This window comes from Chironomus tepperi, unplaced genomic scaffold (assembly GCF_022539635.2).
Source record: "Chironomus tepperi strain 1889 unplaced genomic scaffold, CSIRO-AGI_Ctep_v1 contig_89, whole genome shotgun sequence".
Lineage (NCBI taxonomy): Eukaryota > Metazoa > Arthropoda > Insecta > Diptera > Chironomidae > Chironomus > Chironomus tepperi.
In genome coordinates, this window is record NW_027226211.1 from 224742 (window position 1) to 238518 (window position 13777).

General features: G+C 35.0%; 1 protein-coding gene across 1 annotated transcript; it reads left to right on the forward strand.

Annotated features, from left to right (window-relative positions):
* The first annotated feature begins 2779 nt into the window (after window positions 1-2779).
* On the forward strand, window positions 2780-13465 carry AsnS (asparagine synthetase). The gene is made up of 3 exons (XM_070635437.1): window positions 2780-2912; window positions 9734-10386; window positions 12207-13465. The coding sequence occupies exons 2-3, from the start codon at window positions 9777-9779 to the stop codon at window positions 13310-13312; spliced, it is 1716 nt and encodes a 571-aa protein (XP_070491538.1). The 5' UTR covers window positions 2780-2912; window positions 9734-9776; the 3' UTR covers window positions 13313-13465.
* The last annotated feature ends 312 nt before the right edge of the window (window positions 13466-13777 follow it).

Genomic DNA, 13777 nt, shown 5'->3' on the forward strand with positions numbered 1-13777 from the left:
TTGTGGTCATTTTATTGGGATCACACCCCGAAGTTGAGTTTGGTACTTGGATTCTGAATTGGACATGGAAATAGTAAGAGAGTGACTTGATGCAGCATTTTTGGGTAAATAGAAGCTGATAGGTAGGATCTGTGGGGTTTGAACTTAAATTTGGTACTTGGTTCCAGGATTGGGTATGGAAATGTTGTGAGAGTGACTTAATATGGTGCTGTTGGGTCCAGAGAAGCTGCTAGGTACTTAAGCTGTTAGGTAAAGAAGCTGTTAGGTTTAGAAAAGCTGCTAGGTACACAGAAGCGGCTAGGTGCCGAGTAGTTGCTAGTTACAGAAGCTATTAGGTACAGAGAAGTTTATTCCAAGTTTGGGGTCCGTTCACTTATTACGTAACGCTATTAAAGGGGCGGATTGAGCTTAAGTAATAATTAAACGATGCCAATGTCACACATTGGCTATATTGACCATTAAGTAACATCGACTAGCTTCTTATCATCATGTCCGCTTGCCTGCTGTAAAGACAACATTTCAGAACATGCCAAACGAGTTGTCTATCCAAAAAATATTCAAATTTCCTCAGTTCCAAAGCATCTATTGCCAATATTCAACAACCACCACAAATTTCCCTAAGGGACAGCTCCTGCGAAGGGGAAATCCAGTACACAAAGTAATAATAAGACGAAACATGACAAAAGAATTTTCAGGCCAGTAATTTTTACTCGCGACTTTTTCTCAACGCACTTAAATTAAACATTGAAAAGTTTTTTTTCTTTTGTTCCTCGACTTCCTGTTAATCCTCAACCGTATCATATTCTAAGAAGGTAAAGACAATTTTTTATTGTAGTCACGTTTTAAAATTATTTTATGATAATGTGGAATCCTATTAACGCAACACTGTCTCAATACCTTTTCAATACTTAGTCACTAACACATACCAGCCATGTCTAGTTGATTTGCAATTTTCATCATCTCACGTGTTTTTATAATGATTCTACCTCCATTCTCAACGTCTGTGCCTTTTTTTTTATTTTTTTTTCAAATCGACATTCATACCAAATAGACTCAGTCACAATGGAAAACATTTCCGTCTCAATAAGAGACGTACACATACACAGGAATAGATAGAAAGGCATTCAGGTTGACAGTTAGATAACTTATTGAAATTGGATGTGAATATTGTCGTCATAAATTGATACAAAAATCGATTAAATTGTGCTTACATTTGGTTTTATTTGTATGATTTTGATCTGAGTTTTAATGGCAGTCGTAATGTTTGATACGCGTATTAATTTTTATTGTGCGTGCTTCTTCAGCTGTGATTTGTAGATTTCTTATTGAATTTTATGTAAAGTTAGAAGTTTTGAATGTAGGAGATGGTGAATTGAGAATAAGGTATGTATCGGTAAGTAACTGTGAGTTGATGAAGGGACCTGGATCTAATCTTTTGTAGGATCTAGACCAAACAGTAGTGCTTTATACATTTCAGTTCGATGCCACAAAATGATGTCCTTAAGAATCAATGATATATAAATTCTGGCTCCGAAAGGGGAATAAAGGAAGCTATAGTCTGAATCTTTAATTGGCAAGCGGTAGCCATCGATAAAGCCAGCTTCAGTCAGCATGGATCACAATTGATCTGTACGGCCAGCGAATTAAGTAAAGTATAGTCTGAATCAGAAGCTGACCAAAGTCGAAGTCGACTTGAATTTTGTATGAAAAATTTGATTAAAGTCTTCTTCGAGTTCTGTATGAAAGCTTTAAAGTGTCTATAAAAGCTATCAAAATTAGAACCTAACTTTTCATCCTTTAACTATGCAACACGGTCATCCACGTCATATTTTCCATAATAGTCATCATATTTCATTCTATAAAACCTTTATACTGCTCTCAAAAATTCTTACATACATATGGCATTAACCTTTACACAAAAGTATTAAATTAAATAATTTTTTAGCTATTGTGAATAGATTATGATTAAAATAGATGATGTAATTTTGCCAAAAACTTTCTAAGGAACTGATTATTTATGACAAATTTCACTAAATTGTCAATTTTTGAAAAATTAAGAAAAGTTATCGTTAGTTATGCTGCTTGATGTTTTGAGTCGATATCCACTTGAATTAGTGGGGGGCAACCTGTGTGCCGCGATACAATTTTGTTACTAAGCCTTAACAAAAACCACTGACGACCTAAGGTTCATGACATTTACAAGAATATTTGGCGACATACCAGAATGCCACGGCACACAGGTCACCCAACACTGGCTTAAATCATCAAAAATCTCAACAAAGCACTCATTGGCCTTTTCATTTATTACGTAACGCAAAATATTCTACCATCTAAGATCGGTACGTCCATAATAATTGAGCAACCCCCAAGCAGAGATCTATAAATTTGCTTGAAAATATTCCTAAAATTCTTAAAAATTCTACAATTTTATTGAGTGTCTCCCCCTTCAATCTGAACCTAATTCTTTCAGCAATCACAGCTCAAATCTTCAATTTTCAATTCACAAAACAAAATAAAATTTTAAAATCAGCAATTTTATTTAATTCAAAAAAAAAAAAAAAACTCACAGCACTAGCAACAATTTTTTGCCGCACAATACAAAATAACAAAAACCGCTCGAGTGAGGGTAAAGAAGATGATGCAACAACCGAAAAAACTTGCAAGCACCCAATCACGTTTCAATGTTGAGATTAAAATTGAATAGTGGTGTGTATAGTCACACATGAATATAAATTTGATTGAATTTTCCTATTAAACTTTAGTTCTTATCAAACAGTCGCGGACGTTAGTTCTGACAAAAAAAAAAATAATAAAAAGTATTTGAGGATTTCAAGTGTGTAGCATCACATATAGAAGTGCTTTTTAAATTACGTTAAAGTCTATTGATTTCATTCACATTCAACTGGTTGCAGGCAAGTACCATAAATAAATATTAATACTTTTCCATTCAATTTATGAATGGATTAAATAATAGTGGAAATTAAGAGGAAGGTGGGTGAATTGTGAAGTGCAAGTTGGAAGTGATTTGGATTGATTTAAAGCGCATTGGTGTCAAAGTGATTTTAGGGATTTTTCTCATGGATGTTCCAAGTGTAGGGAGACAGTTTAGGTGTTGGTCATAAATTGGTCGTGGTGAGCAAGTAGTTGTCAATAGATAGTCTTAGTGAATAACAAACCCGGAAAGCACACAGCGTAGAAATGACCGAAAACCGGTTCAATGCCAGCGTGACTCTTGTCAGAGTCAAGTCGGCCTGAGTTCGAATTTTGGGACATTTCTATGAGTATTCATGTCTGCTTTCCGATGATGCAAGGGTGACTTGACTCAGGCTAGAGTCTCGCAGTCATAGAGCAATATTTTTCGGACATTTCTATGTCGTGTGCCTTACTAACAACCCTAATAATTTACTTACTTACTTCTCTGTCCAAAAAGATCAATTATGATTCATTTCGTCTCTCAAATAACGCATGAATCAGGCTACATTGCTAATCATCACTTGCCAATTTCCTAGAGCTCGGAAAGCATATCCTAAAGTAGCACAAGTCGATTGATCAATTTGAAATTCGGCATCAGGCTGATATGACTTCAACGGCTAAATTTAAGCCAAATTTAAGCAAAACCCGCCCATGTAACGCAAATGTTCCAAATGTATTAGAGTTACATTCTCAAGCTAATGCTGCTCAATGTAATACTTATGGTACTTAATACTTTTTAGTTACATGCCCGGCACCAAATCGGAGTCACGTCGTTCTGATGCTAAATTTTTAATCGATTATCCGATTTATGTTATTCAGAATCCCTAAATGCAATCATACATAAATTCAATATCTAACAATCAGCAAATTCATCCATATCTCAATCAAAATCTACAGGTGTTGAGCCAATGTTAAGCAATATTTACACAAAATCAACTCCCATCAGACAAAAAATTCCTCCTCAATATTCCATCCATTTGCTCGCTTTTCAATTTTCATGTTCAACTTTTTTTTTTGTTTGCATATTCAAATTGAAAAGCAATTAAGAATCTCTTTCGCTATTCATTCCCATTTTATATTTGTATATCTATGGAGTACTCTAAATTTGAATGAAATGAGCGAAAGCAGCATGATGGAGGGGAGAGACAAAAAAATGGGAGAGAAAAATTTAATTACAGATTTTTAATTACTTTTTGTAAGAATTTTTGAATGCTTTCGCTGTTGCTGGAGCTGCGAGAGGTAAAAATTGAGACTGAATGTGATATGAATTATGATATTTTAATGTGGTTAATGTCTAGTTAGGGCTGAAGTTGATTTGAGGGAGTTAATTAGGGTCAGAGCTCAAAGTTGACTCGACTCGACTCGATTCCATACAAAATCCGAGTTGACTTCGAACTCTACTTAGCTTCGAGCTTTAGTTAGAGGTTGTAGCTACATGTATGGATGGAAATATTCAAGAATTTTCACATTTTTTATTAAAAACTTCATAAAATTGTCTTAAACTGAAGCTAGTGCAGCTATCTAGGAGCTCTACTAGCACATTCACTAGTTACTCGACTTAGGCTAGCTTCATCAGTTCCTGAACACGCCCTCTCTAAGAATAAGGCAACTTTGACTCAAAACTTCATAAAATTGCACTAAACTAAAGCAAGGGCAGCGATCTAAGGCCTCTACTAACACATGTATCAGTTCCAAGACTTGAGACTACTCCTTCAGCTACTAAGCGCACCCTCCTTATGTATCTGTTCCTCTTGTCCTTTTTAACCCCCCAAATACACCCCAGCATCTATTTATACCTGACAGAACACATCTTCTCTTTGTATCTGCTATTCTAGTCCCCACTCAACCTCTAAATTACACCTCAACTTCCATTTATACCTAACTGAACACACCTTCTCTACTAAATCTAAGTATCTGCTACTCCAGTCCCTAATGACCCCCCAAATACACCCAAATTTCAATTTATACCTAACAGAATACACCCTCTTAATCAATACTCTTCCCTAGTCCCCTATTCAACCCCCCAAAGTACACTCCAACATCCATTCCATACTTACCAAGAATCATTTCCATCTCTAATTTTTTGATTATTTAATAGCTCAATTGTGATGTATTTGCATTGTTTGATTCATTCAGTATGGTATTTACTCATCTAGTTGAGCATTTTGAATTCGTAAGCGTATAAATGGCACAGCAGGTGTAGAGCAAGTGCACATTTTGATGTGATATGAGTAACTTTTTTGATGATCAAATAAGAAAATTTTCAATTGCTTTTTGATAGTCAATTTGCATATTCATGCTTTATGTATGTCTAGGGTAGTTTCTATAACTTAAATATAAAGCAACATTGTAAAATTTTCTCTCATTTTTCATTAAAAATATTTACGTTTTCCATCAAATGACATCAATCGTTGCGAGTAAAAATATAAACAAGACCAGCTGCAAACAGCATCAAAAATGCACATCTGAAGCAATAATTCTTCCGGGTATATAAGTTTTCTAAACAATGTTACAATGTCATTAATGTGTAATTGATTGTAACTGATTGGAATGTAGAACTGACAGCTGCAAAGTAGCCACCTGTTTTGATTCGATTTGACGTACTTGGGATGAAAATTGTGTAGGATTTATTAGGAATTCGATGAGATTTGTTGCAGTAGGTTATGAACCCTATTGACACAAATCAAGGAAACTCACTCATAGATCCTTTGAGACTCCTTCAGGGATGCATTTATTAATACCAAATGGAAGCCGTCTAGTCTCCTTATTGGGTTTCTTAATATATTAGCCAATTGCCAAATCCAATGGTTAAGTCGAATAGCTTAGTGGTCTGAGCACTTGACCGGCAATCAAGAGATGGTCAGGTTCGATTCCAAATTGGGATCAATAACTTCATCTTCAACAATTTTGAAGTTAATGATGGTATCCATGATGGAGATCCTAAGGGATCCATTTCTCCGTCTGTTTCACTCGGGAAATTGATTCATGATTAGTTCCAACATTGTCAATCTTAGGGTATTAACTAATCGTTTGAACAAGTTTCTGTTCCTGGCTTAACCGGCTAATTTTGTTAGTTTCTGGGAAAATCAATTAGTCCTTGAAATCAGCATGTTGTTTTTGTTGTTCGTTGGTCGTACAGATCAGTTTTGATCCATGACCTATCACAGAAGTCGCCTGAAGCTGGTTCTATTGCTGGCTACCACTTGCCAATTTCCGATACCAAGTGCACTACTATCTCTAACGACAGCTTCCTTCTAAAAGTAAAATCAGCATTCAACCCTTAATACTGACGTCAATTTCTCACTGCAACAATGTCCTCAATTCTCATCAACATTGCAACACTCATATTAAAAATATTTTAGATTACTATACGTTAATTACTGATTACTAATATGCAAAAATTACAATCTAAGCAGGAAGATGAAAGCGAAATTTTCCATACAGGCACACTTGCCTTATCACGTGTGTGTAGATTATTATTTTGTAATAAATACCTTAAAGCTCAACTGCCGTTGATAATTTCAAACTGGTTTTTCTGACATAAATTGATAAGGAGGAAGTCTGAGTGTAGGTCATTTACTTTTTTTGTGTGAATTTTAGATTAGTTATTTGGGTGATGATGAGTTAGAAACAAGGTTGGATTGGATGTAAATGGACTGGGAGTTGGTCATAAATGACGTATAATTGACGGTTTGATGCAGAGCTCCGTATGAGCAGCCATATGAAACTCGAGTCAAATTTGAGCTCTAGTTGGTGATTGGAATTTTTTTTCGGGTCACCACGACTTGTGTAGAGGACGGAGGACAATAAGTCCATGAAAAATCAGTTCATCCTGCGCAGATGAACATCGTGTTGACCTGTTGTCCTATATTGACCTATTAAAATCCTATTACAACCCCACTACCCATCTCACTTCCTACATAAAATAATTTAATTAATTCCCAAGATCTCCCACAACTATCACAAGAGAATATTATATAGGAAGTGATATAATCCACTACAATATGCTAACCAGACAAAAAAAGTATTAGGCATATGACGATCAGAACAACCTCATGTAATCATAAAACGTAATTATCGCTCATAAAAATTTAGTTTAAAATTCTTATCGCGAGTCAAAACATTTGTACAACGTGTGCTGACCAGCTGACTCAAATTAATGTATATAAAATGTCAATTAAACGGGAAAAAATGAATGTAGGGCAGTGGTGGACAACCTTTGTGTCACGACACATCTACAAGTTGCAGGGAAGGCTCAATCGAAACCGCACACGACGTACGATTCATGACATTTCCAAGTACCGCAGCACAAAGGTTGTCCATCACTGACATAGAGCATTAAAAATTGATTTTATTTCAAATAGTCCAAATTTTAATTCAAAATCAATGAAGACACAAAAAATAGCAATAAATTTAAATATTATGTCAATGACCTGTTCAATTCATGCTTCATTGTGCAATATTATGTACAATTGTCGATTCACATTTGGTGCTAATTTGCAAACATATACACAAAAAAGTGAATGCTTTCATTTTCCATTCAACACTTAATTAAGTTTAATTTATAGATCATAAAGTTACAATAGCTACAAGCAAGGAAATACACAGCACATGATAATAGTTAGACAATATCATGGGAAATTATATGGGGAAATACAATTTAAGAATCTAAGAGGAAAAAATATTAACTTTTTTATTTTAAGTTAGGGGATTGGTTCACTTGTTACGTAATGCTTTAAGGATGATGAGGAGAGTTTAGGAAAAGGGTGTCAGGGATGATTAAGCCCCAATTGGGGGTGGATGTCAAAAGGTCGTAAAGAGGGAACGTTCGAGAATCACGCAACACCTTGGAGAGGGAGGGGAGACCTAAGTTGAAATTAGGACCAAGACTAAGACGGAGACCTAAACTGAGATGGTTTCCGAGACAGAGAAGGTGACTGAGATCGAGATTGGAACCGATACAATGGCTAAAATTGAGAGTGGGACCGATACAAGGACGGAGCTTATGATTGAAACCGATATAGAGACCGAGATCGTGATTGGGACCGATACAGCGACTGAAATCTAGATTGGGGCCAATACAAGGACTGAGATCGAGATTGAGACTGATACAGGGACCTAGATCGAGATTGGGACCGATAAAAAGACCGAGATCGAGATTGGGCAACAATGCCAAGATGTGAGATTAGAATTCCCAACGGGATGTGAAGTTAATGCTCAGGTGTTCTCTCCGTAGCTTCCGAACGCTCCCTCAGTTCTTCTATTATTTAAGAAAAAGACAAAAAAAGCAATTCCGGATTTGAAAATAGTTTTGTGTTTACACTAATAACAATAAGTGCCATTAAGATGATAACATTACACCTATGGATAAAGAAGTAAAGTTTTTCATTTTTCGGATGCTGAGGAAAAGTTACAACAAATTTTTTTTCTATAAATTTCATTTGAGCCAAAAACTTGCAGCAGTAGATGAAAAACTTTCTCACAAGTTTTCTTTTTCACTTCTTAAGATCAAGTTTAAATTGCTGCAAGCTATTTTGAAGAAATTTTCTAGCTCTTATCATGTGAAATAGAAAGTACAAAAGTCACTGAATGGAATTTGATAGTTTTGGGGGACCTTTTTTAGATTTGATATGGATATGCATTTTTGGGGTGTTTTGTTATTAATCGTATGGAAATTGTGAGTGAGATAAGAACTAAGTTGTATGTAGGTCGAAGAACTTAGTTGTTAGTGTATTATGCTTAGCAATCTTATGTATATGATTCAAGTTCAATTTAGGTTGTTTGAAAATTCATATGTTGTAAGTTTATTTAACCAAACTTCTTTGGAATGAATATTACAATTCACAAAGGCACTTTCAGGTCTGTTTGATCAATGTTCCATTCTGAATGGTAATCTTGATGCTCTCATTCCTATATTTGTAGTCAAATTAAATGTTTCTAACACATTCTTTAACCAAACGTTGACCAGAGCTTTAATTATGCCTTGATCACGTTCATTAAGCAGTTTACGTGTCTCAGCTTTTGAAAAAGCAATACTTTTTGAATGTTAGGATTCGAGCCGATTGCATTGTGATCTAACTCACCAAATTTAGTTCTAAAACCTTGTCAATCACTCGACAAAGACATCTAACAGACTACTAATCTATTTTTGACTAATTCTCTAGCTTATCAATGACAAAAACTTTCTAAAATACCTAATTGACATCAAAAAAAGCTCACATAATGAGTACATAAATGCATTTACTATGTTTTAATCTCCCAAACCGCTCTAATCTAACCCCAACATCACCAACTTTAAAATGCTCTCAAAAAATTACACAAAATTGTGATCATAATTTCCAAATGTAATCAAAATTTATGGTTTGGAAATAAAGAAGAGCTAAGGACCTTTTATCAGAGTTGCAAAACAGGCACCTGTGACAGACTAAAACCGTACAAATTCTTGATAATTTATACGGTTTAGTAAGAAAAAAAAACTTACAAATTCTGTGAAAATTATTGATAATTTGTAAGGTTTTTCTTACAAAACCATATAAATTATCAAGAATTTGTAAGGTTTTTGCCTGTCAAATGTGCCTGTTTTGCAACTCTGCGCTTTTATATCAATCCATTCTGATTTCATAATGAGGTCAATAGCACGGTCGCGAATAAAGTATGTGTAAATACACAGCAACGATTGCCAACATTGTTGATTTAAAGTCTTTTTAATGAACATTAAAAATGAATTCAAAATTTTTTTATTATTTCTGTCTCATTTTAGATAACGAGTCGTTTGGAGACACAATAAATACCAAAAAAAGAAAATGTGCGGAATTTTTGCAATATTTGGCAATGAATGCAACGATCCACAATGCCAAAATGGCAACATAATGAACGGACATGACAATGCATTAAGTAGCATAAAGGCAAAGGAGCCATTAAGAGAAATGGCATACAGGTGCTCGAGTAAGCAACGACATCGTGGTCCAGATAAAACAGGTGTTGTACATTTTAAAGACGATAACATCATAATGGTCCATGAGAGATTAAGAATTATTGGTGTTACACATGGTGATCAACCGCTACAATCCGACGATAAAAACATAACAATTGTTGCAAATGGTGAAATTTATAACTTTTTACAAATCTCTGATGAGTTATCAATATTTTACAATAAATCATATGCAGCACGTAGTGATTGTGACGTCATTATTGGTTTATATGAGAAATATGGTGATGATTTGGTCCATCATATGACTGGAATGTATGCATTTGCATTATATGATCGTAAAAATAAGAAAATACTTGCAGCACGTTGTCCCTTTGGTATATTATCAATGTATATTGGTGAGGATATGAGCGGTAATATTTGGATGGCTAGTGAGATGAAGTGCTTGGTTGAAATATGTCCGTACGTACAAAACTTTCCCATTGGTAAGTATCCAATTGTTTTGTGTGAATGGATAAACTTTTCGCTTTTTTTTGCTGCTACCTCACACACCTTGCATGCTGTTGTTGATACATAGCACTAGCTTGTTTTCCCACGTGTAACGTTTCGTGCTGAAAAAAAAAAACTAGTAAAATTTAATGCTGAAGATGAGAAACGGAAGGGAAAAAAAAAGTTTTTTTTTTTCTCTCTTTTGGTGAAATAAATAATGAAATTTATCAGCATTCATATGTTTTGGATAGAAGTAGAGGTTCTAGGTTGGGTGGAAGCTGGAAAGCTTTTAAGTTTGTGCTTTTGATTTCTGAGGTTTTAGATTGTTGCTGATTTAAGGAAGTTACTTGACTTTATGGAGCAACAGTTATGTTGGATTATTTATGGGATGTTAGGGAAGTTTAGGAAAAGCAACAGGATTGCACAAGTCGGTTAGTCGATCTAAAATTCAGAATTAGGCAGGCGTGACTCTGGCATGGTGCCAGACTTTTTTAGATTATCCCAGAATCTAGTAAATCAACCCATACCAGAGTCATGTCGGATTAATAACTGATTATTGGTCGATCAACCGACTTGTGCTATTCAGATCAGCTTCTAAATGAATTATGTACAGATTAGGAATTAAAGTTTGGAAAATTTAGAGATAGAACTGATAGAATTGACGACGATTCTCGGATTACCAAAGCTCGAAGTTGATATGGTTGAAGTCGATTCGAGTCGACTCGACTCGACTCAAATGTAGCCGACTTCAAGTCGACTCGACTCGACTTCGAGTTCTGCAGATTTCTAAGAATATAATTAAATTTTAGAATTACAAAATCGAGGATCAGTTGCCTTTCATCATTGTACCTTGATTGTACCAAGAATGCCGACCTGATTCAATTACATTTTCATCAATTTTGATTAATTCTGAATCCTTAGGCTGCTCTCAAAAAGCTAACAATGTGAAAAATGTACCTTATGGACAGTATAGTGCACATTTGGTTCATAATGAACTCCAAATCAAGTTTTGCCACTTGTGGTAGTTCCTATTAGGGTTGGAAAAAATCGTATTCGAATATTTGTCCAACCCTAGTTCCTTTTAATCAACTCTGATTAGGAATGAATGAATAAAGTGATTTAACAAGTTCATGATCGTGGATATCGCAGCATTTCTATTGGTTAACTCGAGTGTTGAGTAGCTCGAGCAAAACTACTTATATACTTATATACAGCACATATGTATAGTACCTATATTTAGTACCTATTCACAGTATTGAGTGTTAGGTATGAATAAAGTATCAATCCATTGTTAAGAGTGATTAACTTACTATTCTGAGAAACCCGTGACATTTATTAATCATTAACTTCTTCTACATCCTTCTACCTACCGTCCACTCCAATAACCGACCATCCAAAAACCCCTACCAATCACCATTGAAAGCATAAAGTGCTAAAGCAGAAAACGTAAAAGCTTCGTAATTTATCTTTATACAAACATTCTTTATATCAATTTACAATTCATTTATATCTTCAAGTCTCTCGTGTACGATGTGATGAAATGTGCTTGTTGATGGATAAAAGGGTTTCAATGGGAAACTAGATTTTCATCTGGATATTCCAAGTAACAATTTTACAAATAGATAGAGTTTGATTTGGGTGGGAATTGTCAACATTTATAGTACAAATTCATTTAATTTGGTTCCAATTTACTAAAGGACTTCAGCTTCGACATTAGAAATTATCAACAACAGTCATAGTCCAAATATCCTTATCTTAATGCTCATAAATATCCAATACTAAATCCAATAATTCTCTCTATAATTAACACAAACAGGAAGTGTATTTAGTCATCAACTCGGCACACCCAACAAGTGGAAATTCACAAAATACTTCAAACAAGACTGGATTACAAAAGTGCCAAGTCTACAAGTCAACCTCAAAGACTTCCGTGATAAGCTCGAATCAGCCGTACGCTCACATCTACAATGTGAAGTTCCGTTCGGTGCATTACTGTCTGGTGGCGTCGATTCATCCCTCATTGCATCCATAGCAACAAAAATAATGCGAGAAAAAGATCCAAACTATAAATTGCAGACATTTAGTGTCGGTTTAACTGGTGCACCAGATTTCAAATACAGTCAAATGGTCGCCAACTATATTGATAGTGAACATCATGAAATACATTTTACAGTTGAGGAAGGACTCGATTGTATACGCGATATCATATATCATTTAGAGACATACGATGTTACAACAATACGTGCATCGATTCCTATGTTCATTATGATGCGATACATTAAGAGTCATGGACTAAAAATGGTATTGTCTGGTGAGGGTGCTGATGAAATTCTCGGTGGATATTTATACTTTCATAGTGCACCAAATGCTGAAGAATTTCACTACGAAACGGTATCGCGTGTATTAAATTTATGGTCGAGTGATTGTCTACGTGCGAATAAATCATCATTGGCATGGGGCGTTGAATTACGTGTGCCATTTTTGGATACTAACTTTGTCAACTATGCGATGAGTTTACGTCCTGAAGATCGTATGATAACGAGCGAGACAAAGAATATTGAAAAGTACATTTTACGTTCTGCATTTGATGGCAATTATCTACCCGATGAGGTTTTATGGCGACAAAAGGAACAATTTTCCGATGGTGTCGGTTACAATTGGATCGATACAATTCGTTCATATGCAGGAAGTCATATAACAGATGAGGAATTTGAGATGGCAAATCAGCTATATCCATATAATACACCATTGAGTAAGGAAGGATTCTATTTTCGTCAAGTATTTGAAAGAATATTTCCAAATCAATCATGCGTTAAAACAGTAAAACAATGGATACCACGAAAAGATTGGGGATGTCCATCTGATCCGTCCGGACGCGCACAAAAGGTTCATGTTGCGAGTAAAAAGATTATTGAAATTTAAGTGGATGGGTAAATATTGGGCTTGATGGCTTTGAGGATCTAAATTGAATTTTTTTTTTGCTACTTTTTTGTTTTGTTATTCAGTGCTGTTGCTGAATGTCTTCCGTTTTTTTGTGTATTTGATTTATTTTTGTAGACTGAAATAAAGATTTGATTTTACACACAGAAGAAAAAAAATACAAACAAATAGAAAAAATCAGTTTTGGAGTGGAAAGACAAGAAATGGAACAACGTTGAATTTGTAAGGATATAAATGAAAAGAGGAAAGTAAGAGAGTAGGTTTGGGTTGATGGTGTCATATGAGCAGTTTTTGTGGAGATGTGGAAACATGAGGAATATTTGGCAGTTAATCGCCATGATTCCAAGCTTAGGAGCATTGTTACTAAAGGTTGATCATTGAAGAATTATGGGATAATTCCCGAGTGGACAAAAATACGTTAGAGCTAGTCATCAACTGGACATTAAC